Source organism: Phodopus roborovskii, unplaced genomic scaffold, assembly GCF_943737965.1.
Source record: "Phodopus roborovskii unplaced genomic scaffold, PHOROB, whole genome shotgun sequence".
NCBI classification, from domain to species: domain Eukaryota; kingdom Metazoa; phylum Chordata; class Mammalia; order Rodentia; family Cricetidae; genus Phodopus; species Phodopus roborovskii.
The window spans coordinates 54,609-68,854 of NW_026126716.1; the positions used below are offsets into that span (position 1 = coordinate 54,609).

General features: G+C 36.9%; 1 protein-coding gene across 1 annotated transcript in view; it reads left to right on the forward strand.

Annotated features, from left to right (window-relative positions):
* The window catches only part of LOC127214456 (melanoma inhibitory activity protein 2-like), a 163,983-nt gene that overhangs the window by 49,349 nt on the left and 100,388 nt on the right, over positions 1–14,246 (forward strand). Inside the window, 1 exon segment of the mRNA XM_051174849.1 lies at positions 3,828–3,887. Coding sequence (XP_051030806.1) covers positions 3,828–3,887 — 60 coding nt within the window.

Here is a 14,246-nt window from a genome sequence, read left to right on the forward strand (position 1 = left end):
GTTTACTGTATATTGCTTTTATTCATTTAGATATGTTCCTGTTATCCCTGATCTCTCCAAGACCTCTATCTCAAAGGTTTTTCAGCATCCAGTGACATGATTACGTTGTTTTCCTTTTTCAGTTTGTTTATATTGTAGATCACATTGATAGATTTTCATATGTTGACCTGTCCCTGTCACCCAGGGATGAAGCCTATTTAGTCATGTTGGATGATTTCTCAGATGTGTTCTTGGATTCGATTTTCCAGTACTTTATTGAGTATTTTTGCATCAATATTCATGAGGAATATTGGTCTTTAGTTCTCTTTTTTGTTGTGTCTTCTTTTGGCTTAGTTACCAAGGTAATTGTGGCCTTGCAAAAGGAGTCTGGTAATTAACATTCTACTTCTATTCTGTGAAACAATTTGTGGAGTTACGTTATTAGCTTTAGCTGGAATTTATGGTAGAATTCAGCACTGAAGCCATCTGGCCCTGGACTTTTTTGGTTGGGAGGCTTCCAATGACTGCCTCTATTTCAGTGGGGATGATAGGTATTTTTAAGGTGCTCATCTGTTCTTGATTTAATTTTAGTTAGTGATAGTTATTGAGAAATTTGTCCATTTACTTTGAGTTTTTAAATTTTCTGGAGCATAGGGTTTCAAAGTATGACCTGAAACTTGTCTGGATTTCCCCAGTGTCGGTTGTTATGTCTCCTTTCTTGTTTCTGATTTTGTTATTTTGTGTATTCTCTCTCTGCTTTTGTGTTAGTTTGGATAAAGATTTGTCTATCTTGTTCATTTCCTCAAAAAGTGAACTCTTTATTGCATTGAGTTTTGTATTGTTTTCCAAGATTCTACTTTATTGATTTCAGCCCTCAAATTATTTCCTTGCTTCTATACCTCTGGGGTGAGTTTGCCTCTTTTTGTTCTAGGGCTTTCAGTTTTGCTGTTAATTCTCTAATGTGACTATTCTCAGTTTTCTTCATATGGGCCCTTAGCGCAATGAACTTCCCTCATAGCACTCTTTCAAGGTGTCCGATAAGTTCGCATATGTTGTGTCCTCATTCTTGTTGAATTCTAGGAAGTCCTCCATTTCTTTCATTATTTCTTCTGTGATCCAGGGGCAATTGTGCACTGTTCAGTTTCTGTGAGTTTGTAGGATTTCTGCGAGGTGTGTTGTTGTTGAATTCCAGCTTGAAAGCATGGCGGTCTGATAAAATACAGGGGACTATTCCAATTTTTTGTATCTGTTGAGGTTTGTTATGTGGTCGATTTTAGGGAAGGTTCCATGTGGAGCAGAGAGGAAGGTACATTCTTTTGCGTTTGGTTGGAATGTTCTATAGATGACTGCTAAACCCAATTGAGACATAACTTCTGTTAGTTCTTTTGATTATTTGTTAAGTTTGTATCTGGTGGAAATGTCTAGTGGTGAGATTGGGGTGTTGAACTATCACACTGTGAGTATGTGAGGTTTTATGTAAACTTTGAGTTTTAGTAGTGCTTCTCTTACAAATGTGGGTGCCTTTGTATTTGGGACATATATGTCCAGAATTGAGATTTTGTGCTGATGGGTTTCTCTACGGTGAATACGAAATGACTTTATTCATCTGTTTTGATTGATTTTGGTTAAAAATCTAACTTATTACATATTAGGAGAGCCACACCTGCTTGTTTCTTGGGTCCATTTGATTGGAAGTTCTTTTCACTACCCTTTGCTATGGGTTAATGTTTGCTTTTGAAGCTTATCTGTGTTTCTTGTATTCAGCAGAAAGATGGATTCTGTCCTGCTATCCATTTAGCCTGTGTTATTTTATATGTGATTTAATACCATTAATGTTGAGGGAAAGTAAGTACCATTGATTGTTAATGCTTATTTGCTTTAGATATTTTGTTGGCCATGGTATTCTGAATATATTTGCCCTGTTTTTAAGTTGGGTTCTGATGAATTGGGGTCATCTATTGCCTATGTCTTCATGAGCCTAGATAACTTCCTTGTGTTGGAGTTTTCATTACAGAAGTTTCTGTAGGCCTGGATATGTAGATATGTATTGTGAAAATCTGGCTGATTCTTTTTTTCTGTCTATAGTGATTGGGAGTTTTGCTGGCATAGTATCCTGGGGTGGCATCCATGGACTTTTAGCACTTTTAGAACCACATATCCAGGACCTATGGTCCTTGAGAGTTTCCATGGAAAAGTCCGGTGTAATTTTGACTGGTCTGCCTTTATATGTTACCTGGTCTTTTTTCTTTGCTGCTCTTAAAATTCTTTCTTCATTCATATGTTTGATTATATGTGTCGAGGGGTTCTTTTTCCTTGGTCCAGTTTATTTGTTGTTCGATATGCTTCTTGTATTTTCATGGATGTATCCTTTCCAACTTGGATAAGTTTTCTTCATTGATTTTGTTGAACATGATTTCTGCCCCTTTGAGCTGGGCTTTTTCAAGTTCTTCTATGCATATTATTGATAGAGTTGGCCTTTTCTCAGTGTCCAACATTTCTTGGGTGTTTTCTGTTAAGGAGTTGTTGGAGTTAAGATTTTCTTTGGTCAATGAATCATTTCCTCCTGTTTATCTTCAGTGCCCGAGATTCTCTCTTACATCTCTTGGTTTTTGTTGGTTATGCTTACATCTATAGTTCTTATTATTTGTGCAATTTTTCTATTTCCAGCATTCCCTCAGTTTGTGTTTTCTTGATTGTCTCTATTTCAGTTTTCAGGTTTTGAACTGTTGGAATTATTTCCTTCATCTGTTTTTTTCTTGACTTTTCTTACTTTCTTTAAGAAATTTGTTCATTTTTTTCCATTTTTTTGCATATTTTTCCTTTCATTTCTCTAAGGGATTTTCTTGTATAGTCTCTGAGTGCCTCTGTCATTTTTATGACAATATTTTCTAAGTCCTCCTCTTCTGGTTCATCTGCTTTCAAGTCTTCAGGTCTAGTAATTGGTGTAGATTCCCTAGATTCTGATGACTTCCTTCTTGTCTTTCTATTGTTAGGTGTTTTCTTGTATTGTCACCTTACCTTCACTTCTTCCAATGGGTACATGTGGGGTTTCTCTCCTGTTTATGCTACTCCCCCAGTGGGCTTAATTGTGTCAGGAGTTCGATGTCTGTATCTCTGTGTGGTCCAAACTCTCTAGGAGCTTACCTCTCAGGCAGGGGCCTGGCAATTGGGGTCAATGATCAGGTAGGCAGGGACTCAGTTGTCCAGCATGGATAGTCTGGTCTCTGGCAGAGGCCTGGCTATTTAGGTATCAGGCAGAGGCCAGGCGATGGGATTCAAAGATTATGCAGGAGGGGACTTGATGTGGTTTAGTGTGCTCAGAATAGATCCAGGAAGTTCCCTGAAGTTGGCGGGATTATTGGACCTGCTCTGTGGTCCAGTGCTCAATGAAAGCAGTGGGACAGTGGCCTAGTTAGGGCACAGGTTGGGGTGAGGGCAGATTCTGGGTGGGTGGTTTGTGGATCAAAGTTCTAGGAGTGTTCTCGATGGCTACTGGATGTAGGTGGGAGCTACATTCAGGGCTAACCCGGAAGTTTCCAGGGAAGGGTATGGCAGGGATTGGACCTGAACTGGTCCCAGATTCACCTCCAGCAGGGTCCCGCCCTGAGGGCCAAAGATCAGGTAGGCGGGGACTCAGGGTGGTCCTGCATGGATAGGCATTCTGGGAGAGGTCTGGCACTCCAGCAGAAGTCAGGAAATGGGGGTCACTGAAAGAAGCATGGTGATGGGGGTGAAAAAAGATAAGTGCAGATTCTTAACCTGTTTTTAGTCGTGAAGTTATATGCCATCATGCTCTAGACATTTGAGATTTTATAGATATAGTTTCAAAATCTATTATTTTCTTCAAGCTGGAAGCTCGTGCTTTGGAAAGAAACATCAATGAATTAAAGAGAAAAAATGCTCTGATGAGACAAAAGTAAGTATTCATAAGAATACTTTATTTGAAATAGTTTCTTCATTGTGTAATGCTTGTATAAATATATTTTTTTTAAAAATAAATGTAGTAAATTTCATAATGTTATAAAATATCTGGTCAGTTTTAGTACTATGAAGTTTAATTTGTGTGAAATACTGTTGTTTGGTTAGTTCAGGGACACTTCAAGATGCTTTTACAAATCACACTATTAAAAGTGTCAGGTAAAAACATTACAGAATGATGAGTGTAGAAAAAACAAGAGTGGGCAAAAGAAAGGATGCCTTTCTGACACTGTGATGCTTTCTCAGAGTACTTCATTCCTAGTAAATAAAGCTGTTCTATTTCAAGTCTAAGAAACAGGAATTAAGTAGCACTTTTTTAGAAATGTAACACTTAAAGATACAAACTTTAGAAATGCAATAGTCTCCTCATTTAGTGGAATTTTAAATTTTACAAGGGGAAGTGTGGGTAACTCAGAGCAGTTCTGCACTGTTGCCCTGACCTTTTCCTTTCAGAGTCAGTTAAAGCCCCTGCCTCAGTTTCCTTAGTCATAAAATGACACATTTCTACTAGTTTATCTAGTATGTTCTACTTCATGAATGTATGTATACTCTGTAAGATAGCACTCAACCAAGTACAATTTATAGAAACATCCAGTTGTAAACATGAGCACCTCTAAGAAGAAGCCAGACCTCCATAAGAAGCGTGGAACTGTAGAAATGGATCTGGGCAGATCAGTGGTTGTTCTCTTTCTTTTCTTTTTTTTTTTTTTTCAGCAGATTTTGAGCTTGGAACTGCTTTGGAATCGGCCTTTGCCTAAAATGTGGTGTTTCTTTCTGATGAGTAACATAGATATATTTGTTTTTTGTTTGCAGACTAACTAAAGCAGGATATTCACCTGATTTTATAAAGACAGCATTTGGCAGAGGTAGGGTTTTTTATAACCCGTATTTTAAATACATATCATGTATCCATATATATTGTATATAATAGTTTAGTTTAGTTTAAATTAACATTTTCACCCAACAGTATTTAGGATTTTGTAGTGGTGATTTTATTTGAAATTGTTTCATTAACTCTGGGTTTTGGCTTATTAGCATTAATGAAAATGACTGATACCTCATTTTCTCAGGGAAATGTCCTGACAGGTCCTTTAAAGGCACAGTGCTATTAATAAGGTACCATTAGTTATTTTGGGGGAGAATGAATGAGAAGTATTTAAGTGGAATAGCATTGTGACTACATATTAACAATACTTTAAGAATTTTTGAATGGTTATTTTAATTATCAAGCAAATTTCAGAGTATTGATTTAAAAGTTAAGACAAGGTCTAGAGTTTGATGACTGTAATAATCCCAGGGAGCTTAGCCCTTCAAAGATGTATTTAGTACCTCTGCTGGTGATTTACTAAGTTAGCATTTTAATGACTTCCAAAGAGCTAATCATTTGCATTGTGCTTTCCAGTTGAAGTGGAATTAAAGAGAAATCTTCATGGGTAGAATATACCTTCAACTACCTATGGACGTCAGCAATCATTTTGAGAGTCATATTTCACTAAAATGTAAATATATATTACACTGCAAATATTGAAGACTTCAAGTAGTAACAATGCTTGGAGTGGGACAAATATATAGACGATGCCACTATGATGGGTCAACCATGCTTTGATCGTCTCTGTAGACCATTTGTTGGGATGGTACACACTCTGTAAGATTTACTGTACTTGAAACAGGAATTCCCTGGTGTTTAATTTCCTTTTGTTGCTGATTTTGTTGATTTTTTTTTTACCTTTGGAAGCATAATCACAATTGGGAATGATGAATTTGTAAAATGATAGGGGTATCAGTCATCTGGATTATATATTGAATACATGGTGATCTCTGATTTTGTGTCTAGCCTGGTCTACAGAGTGATTTCCAGGATAGCCAGAGCTACACACAGAGAGATGCTCTTTCAAAAAACTAAAAATCAAAACAAAATAAAACCTCCCAAACTGTGTCTCCCAAACTGTGTGACTAGAACATTTCATGGTTGGCCATGACCTATGTGGCTCTGACTTAAATCAAGCACTTTCACATTGCAAACCTTCATGTATGTAGTAGGTTTTTTTCCCCCCGGCGCCTGGGCCCACCACCACCCTAGCCCCAAATAACACACAGAGACTATATATTTGATATAATGCTGTTGGCCAGGTACTAGTTTCTTATTGGCTAGTTCTGTCTTAAGTATTAACCCATTTCTGTTAATCTAAGAATTTCCAAGTGGTTTCATCTTACGGGGAATGGGGCCGGCATCTGGTCTCCCCAGTCTCTCCATGCTGACTCCTCCTTACTACTTCCTGGAATCCTTCTTGTCTCCTAGTACTACCTGTCTTGCTTTCCTATTGACCAACAATACTTTATTCATTAACCAGTATGATAAGGTGATGGGAGATGTCACTCTGTAAATACGTTTATCATACTGGTTAAGTTGGATTATTGGGAAGTATATGGTCACAAATTTCCAAAAATATCTGTGTATGTTGTCAGACACGTTTGAATCGTACTCTGAGTCAAAAAGGGAAATCATTTTCATTTTCAGGTAATTGGGTATGCATACCCAATTCCAGGCCAGCTAGGGGTACATAATGAAACCATTTCAGAAAACAAAATAAAATGCAACACAAAAAATGACAAGATAACAAAGAAACACAAAAAGCATATGCACATCATCCTCCCTCAATCCTATAGTGACTCCTAAATACCAACAGCAACCTTTGTTTAACTTGTGTGGCTATATACAGTAGATAATAGTTTGGCATTGTGTGTGGTTCTGTTGTTTTTTGTTTGGGTTTTATGTAAAATACATCTTGAGAGTTGTGTTATTTACCCAGGTAAAATTTCTCTAGAGCTTGTAGCCTGCCTTCCACATTGAACATATAAATATAAAAATAAGCACCATTCCACTCAAACTTATGACCTTCCTATTTTAAAAATCAGAATTGTTTTTGAGATGAACAGGTAACTCAGCTTTTAAAAGCACATATTGCTGTTGCAGAGGACCTGAGTTCAGTTCCTAGCACACATATTGAATAGCTCAAGGTCCATGTAAACTTCATCTTTAGAGGATCCAATGCCTCTGGCCTCATTGGCCACTGTACCTTTCATGGACATGACCCCCATGTTGATAGAAAGGTAGAAAGAAAGAATAAGAGGAAGAAAGAAAGAAAGACACACACACACACACACACACACACACACACACACACACGCCAATTTAAAAAGAAAACCTTGAAAATATCAGAATTCTTTACATAGGTGTAAAGCTGAGGGAATTCAAGGTGTGAGTATTTATATATGCACCTTATGCTGTTATTTTAATAAACTTCTAATTTGTTGAAAAGCTTCAAAAACACCATGCTCTGTTCAAATCTGTGCAGTGTTCAGGGCACATATTAGACATAAGCTGACAGACAGTAGGATAACACGATGAGAGCTGTTGAATGTGATTCTGACTTATGGTTCAGCTAATTGGATCTGCATTTAAGACTGCTGTTATTATCATTGTCATTATTATTATTATTATTATTATTATTATTATTATTATTATTTTCTTTTAGATGTCGATCCCAGTTCTCTCCCTCTCCCTCCCTCCCTACCTCTTACCCTCTCTCCCCCTTCACATGTACCCTGACCACCCTCCCCTCCCATCCCCCCACCCAATTCCACATGTAGGGCAATGCCATCCAGGTGGGGACATATAAATCTGTCAAGTCATTTGAAGTAGGGACTAGGACTTCTTTCCTGTTTCTAGGTTAAGGGAGTGCCCTCCATGGGAACATGGGTCTCAGCTAGAAGGACTTCGCAGTCTAAGGGACCTCAGGCAGTGGAACCAGGATGTATTCCTGGTGCACAAAAGAACCTTGTATATACAACTGCTGTTTTAATTATTCCAGAGCACTTCCCATATGGTCCCTATATACTGTGCTGACCTTCACTGAAAGGAGCTATTCTCTTTCCTCCAACTGTGTTGGAGGGTCTATTCAGAACCTCACCTTTCCTTCAAGAGGGAGGAGGAGGAAGCATAGTATTTAAACATTTTCATTACTCTAAAATCTCCCTTATGTTATCTTTTCATCTCACTTTACCTTTAAAATAATCTGTGAGTAGACATTTGTGAAGTATAGGCACTGCTTTTACTTATATTTCTAGAGAAAATTTTTTGGGTAAATAACACAACTGCTTGTAATTATAGACTTACTTATTTTTTTAAACCGGGTAAATAATGTTAGACCAGATATGGTAGCACATCCCTTTAATTCTAGCAGTTGAGGTGCAGAAGCAGGAGGATTTCTGTGAGCGTGAGGGCAGCCTCATCTACAGAGTGAGTTCCAGGCCATTCTGAGAATTGCTTAGTAAGACTCTACCTCAAAAACAACCAAACAGCAAAATCCTTTGTAGCTCCTTGTTCTGATCTGTATTCTTCTTCCACACAGTTTAAGGCAAGTGTCCACCCGAACTATGGAAATTCAGGAATCCAGAGTGCTCTCAATGACACTGTGGGTGTATGTAGCACTCAAAACTTTGTGAATTTTGAAGCATTTCATAGAGCAGATTTTAAATTTTTGATGTTCAACACTTAAGGTCTATAAACACACATCTCTCTCTCTCTCTCTCTGTCTGTCTGTCTGTCTGTCTCTCTCTCACTCTCTCTCTCTCTCTCTCTCTCTATATATATATATATATATATATATATATATATATATATATATATATATATATATATTCTTCATCCTGTTTGACTCTGGCACCCTTTAGTCCTAAATGAATACACAGATGGTATATTGGGTATACAACAGTTGGCTGGTGGTTGGGCTTCTTATTGGCTATCTCTGTCTTAATTATTAACCCATTTCTATAATCATGTATTTCCACCTGGATTTGGCTTATGGGAGAATTCTCCATCCTGTTACTTCTTTGGTGCACTAAATCACTATCCCTCCACCTGTGTTTTGCAGCATTCTCATCTTGTAGTCCTGCCTATATTTTCTGGCTGGCCAATCAATCAATCATTATTTTATTCATCAACCAATAAGACAAAATATATACAGAAGGAATTCCCAGATCATATAAAATTGCAAACACAGTGCCAGGCACTTCCAATAAGGAATACTCAACCTACACTGGATAACGAGGAGTTATACTACATAAAACCTTTAACGAATATATAAGATAGAGCAGTGTAACCAGCATTATTGCTTGAAGAAGCAAGATCAGAATGTAGAAATATAATTTGTGTGGGGCATTTTTGTGAGTGCTTAAAGAAAGCAAGGTAATCCAAGAAAAAATATCAAAGAGTTGAAGGAACAGTTCAAGACATGAAAACAGAAATAGAGACAATAAAGAAAACACAAACTGAAGGAATGCTGGAAATAGAAAAAGTGGGCAAATGATCAGGAACTACAGACTCAAGAAAAACCAACAGAATACAAGAGAGTGAAGAGAGAATCTCAGGGGCTGAAGATAAACTAGAGAAAATAGATACATCGACCAAAGAAAATCATAAGTCCAATAAATCCTTAACACAAAACATCCAGGAAATGTGGGACACTGGTTAAAGCAAAAGATAAGACTAATGGGTGTAGAAGAAGGTGAAGAAGCCCAGTTCAAAGTTGTGGAAAACATGTTCAACAAAATCGTTGAAGAAAAATTTCCCAATCTGAATAAGGACTTGCCCATAAAAGCACAAGAAGAAAACCCAACACCAAATAGACTGGACCAAAGAATAAAGACCTCACAACACATAGTAATCAATGCACCTAACATACAGAAAAAAGAAAGAATATTAAGAGCAGCAGGAGAAAAATTTCAGATAACATATAAAGGTAGAATGATCAACATTACACTTAAATTCTCCATGGAAATTCTCAAGATCAGAATGTCCTGGGTAGATGTTCTACAAGTATGAGAGTCCACAGATGCCTGACAAGGCTACTATACCCAGCAAAACTCTCAATCATTATAGATAGAGGTAACAACATATTTAATGACAGAGCTGGATTTTCACAATGAATATCTCCAAATCCAGCCCTATAGAAATTTCTGGAACGAAAACTCCAACCCAAGGAAGTTAACTATGCTCACAAAGACATAAGTAATAGATAATCCCAATTCACCAAAACCAAAGTTAAAGCATGGATAATATATTCACAATACCAGCACCTACAAAAAATCTAAAACAAATAAGCATTAACAATCAGTGGTCCTTATTATCCCTTAACATTAATGGTCTTAACTCACCTATGGAAATTCACAGGATAAAAGAATGGATACAAAGACAGAATTGATGGTTTTGCTGCATACAAAAAACACATCTAAGTTTCAAAGACAGACATTCCCTCAGGGTAAAGGGTTGGGAGAAGATCTTCCAATGAAGTGGACCCAAGAAGCCAGCAGGTATAGCTATCCTAACACCTAACATGTTAGACATCACACCAAAATCAATCAAATGAGATGAAAACAGTCATTTCATTTTCATCATAGGAGAAATCCATCAGGGCAAATTCTCAATTCTGAACATCTATGCCCCAAATACAAAGGCACCCACATTCGTAAAAGAAACTCTACTAAATCTTGAAGCTCATGTAAAACCTCATCCACTCCTAGTGGGACACTTCAGCACTCCACTCATACCACTAGACAGGACCACCATACAAAAACTTGATAAAGAATCAAGAACTAACAGAAGCTATGTCTACATTGGGTTTAAGATACATCTACAGAACATTACAACCAAACACAAATAATATACCTTCCTCTCAAATCCATATTGAACCATCTCTACAATCAACCACATACTAGGCCACATAAAAAACCCTCACCAAATTAAAAAAAGAAATTGGAATATTCCTATGTATCTTATCAGACCACCATGCTTTAAAGCTAGAATTCAACCACAACACAAATCTCGAAGTAACCCTACAAACTCATGGAAACTGAACAATGTCCAATTGGACCATTCCTGGTCAAGAAGATATAAAGAAAGAAATGGATGACTTCTTAGAATTCAATGACAATGAGGACACAACATACACAAACTCATGTTAAACATTGAAAAGATTTCTATGAGTCAATCTCCTCGACATGTAAAATAATAAATTAAAAAAAAAAAAAAACGCTTTGACTCCAAAATTTAAGTTGAAGAACAAGTTACTGGGGAAAAGGATTTCTATTTTTGTTTCCACAGAAAATGAAAAGATGTGGATTCCTTCCAGACTGATGTGGTTTGATCACACCAGACCGCCTGAAACAGAGTACAAGCTGATCCTACATTCCAAACAGCTGGACAAAACAGCCCTACAGACTACAGCTAGGATATCTGAATCTTCTTCGAATCCCCCAAGACAGCGCCCCTTATCAGCAGGAAGTAGTTTGGAAAGAACGACGCCCAAATTCCCAAATATTGTGTATAAATGTTTGTTTTCATTTAATTGGACTTTGTTATATAAAATTAAAAAAAAATAAATAAATAAAAGAAAAGATTCTACTAAGGATGGAAGTTCATTTCATAAGAGCCCATATAAAGAAAACTGAGGATAGTCACATTAGAGAATTAATAGCACAGCTAACAGACTTAGAACAAAAAGAAGCAAAGTCACCCCAGAGTAGATGCCAGGGAATAATCAATTCGAGGGCACAAATCAATAGAGACAAGGAAAATGATACAAAACATCAATGCAACACAGGGTTGTTTTTTTTTTTTTTTTTAAGAAACTCAACCAGATAGACAAACCTTTATCCAAACTAAACTGAAAAGCAGAGAGAGAACACACAAATTAACAAAATCAGAAACAAAAAGGTGGACATAATAACAGACACTGAGGAAGTGAAGACAATTTTCAGGTTGTACTTTAAAAACCTATACTCCACAAAATTTGAAAATTCATTGGAAATGGAGAAATTTCTGGATAACTATCACTTACCAAAAGGAAATCAAGAACAGATAAGCAACTTAAACTGACCAATACCGTCAATGAAATTTAGGCAGTCAATGAAAGCCTCCCAACAAAATAAGGCCGAGGGCCTGTTGGCATTTGTGCAGAATTCTACCAGCAAATCAAAAAGGAACTAATACCAATACTCCTCAAATTGTTTCACACAATAGAGACAAAATGTTCATTCCCAAACATTTTTTTCAAGGCCACAGTTACCTTGGTACCATAGACACACAAAGACACAACTAAGAAAGAGAAGGATAGACCAATATCCCTCATGAACATAGATGCAAAAATACTCAATAAAATACTGGCAAATCAAATCCAAGAACACATCAGAGAAATTATCCAACATGACCAACAGGCTTCATCTCTGTGTTGCAGGGATGCGTGAACATATAAAAGTCGATTGATGTAATACACCATATAAACAAAGTGAAAAAAAAAAAACCAGGGTTTACTGAAAAAGCCTTTTTCACATTCCAATACCCTTACATGATAAAGGGCTTGGAGAGATCAAGGATAACAGGAACATACCTAAACATGATAAAAGCATATATATTAAATCAACAGCCAACATCAAACTGAATGGATAGAACCTTAATGCAATTCCTCTAAAACCAGGAACAACACAAGGCTACACTCTCTCCATATTGCTTCAATATTGTACTTGATGTTCTAGCTAAAGGAATAAGACAAAAAATGAGATCAAGGGGATACAAATTGGAAAGGAATAAGCCAAAATTTAACTATTTGCAGATATATTACAGTATACATAAGTGACCCAAAAATTTCTATCAGGGAACTCCTACAGCTAATAAACACCTTCAGCAAACTACCATTATACAAGATCAACTAAAAAAAAATCTGTTGCCCTACTGTATACAGAGGACAATGGGACTGACATAGAAAACAGAGAAACATCAACCTTTACCATAACCGTAAACAACATAAAGTATCTTGGGGTAATGCTTAACAAACAAGTGAAAGACCTATATATCAAGAACTGTTTATTTAAACCAATAAATTTCAGAAGATACCACAAAATGGAAAGATCTCCCATGCTCTTGGATAGATAGGATAAGCATAGTAAAAATGGAAATCTTACTAAAAGCAATCTACAGATTGAATGCAATCCCCATCAATATCCGCACAATTCTTCACCGACCATGAAAGGATAATAATCAAATTTATATAGAAAAACAAAAGACCCAGGATAGCCAAACAACCCTGTACAACAAAGGAACTTTAGGAGGCATCACCATCCCTGACTTTAATCCCTGACTAGAGCTATATTCGTGAAAACAGCCTAGTATTGGCAGAAAAATATACAAGTAGATCAAAGTAATCAAATCAAAAATCTTGATATTAACCCACACACCTATGAACACATGATTTTTGACAAAACAGCTAAAAGTATACAATGGGAGCAGGAAAGCATCTTCAACAAATGATAGTGTGTAGAAGACTGCAGATAGACCCATATCTATAGCCTTGCACAAAACTCAAATCCAAATGGATCAAGGACATCAACATAAATCCAGCCACACTGAATATCTTCGAAGAGAAAGTGGTAGGTACCCTTGAAGAAACTGGTACAGTATTTTCATTCCTAAACATAAATCTAGTAGCACAGACTCTGAGATCAACAATTAATACATGGAACTTTCTCAAGCTGAGAAGCTTCTGTAAGCCAAAGGACACAGTTGACAAGACCAAAAGGCAGCACACACTGTGGAGAAATATCTTCACCAACCTTACATCTGACATAGGGCTCATCTCCAAAATATACAAATAACTCAAGAAACTAGTCACCCAAACACCAAATAACTCTATTAAAAAAGGAGTATAGAACTGAAGAGAGAATTCTCAATACAGGAAATCAAAAAGCCTGCAAGACACTTAAGCAAGTGCTCAACATCCTTAGCTATTAGTGAAATGCAAATCAAAACAACTCTGAGATACCATCTTTCTCCTGCAAGAATGGCTACAATCAGGAACACTAATGAGAACTTATGCTGGAGAGGATGTGGAGAAAAGGGAGTACTCCTACATTGCTGTTGGGATTGGAAACTTGTACAGCCATTTTGGAGATCTTCATCACAGTTCCTTAGTAAAATGCGAATTGGTCTACCACAGGACCTGGCAATCTTACTCTTATGCATATACCCAAATGATCCACATCCATGCAACAAAAAATGTGTTTAACTATGTTCATAGCAGCATTATTTGTAATAGCAAGAACCTGGAAGCATCCTAGATGTCCCTCCAATGAAGAATGGATGAAGAAGATGTGGGACATTTACACAATGGAATACTGCTTTGTGGAAAAAATAACAATGGAATCTTGAAAATCACAGGCAAATGGATGGAACTTGA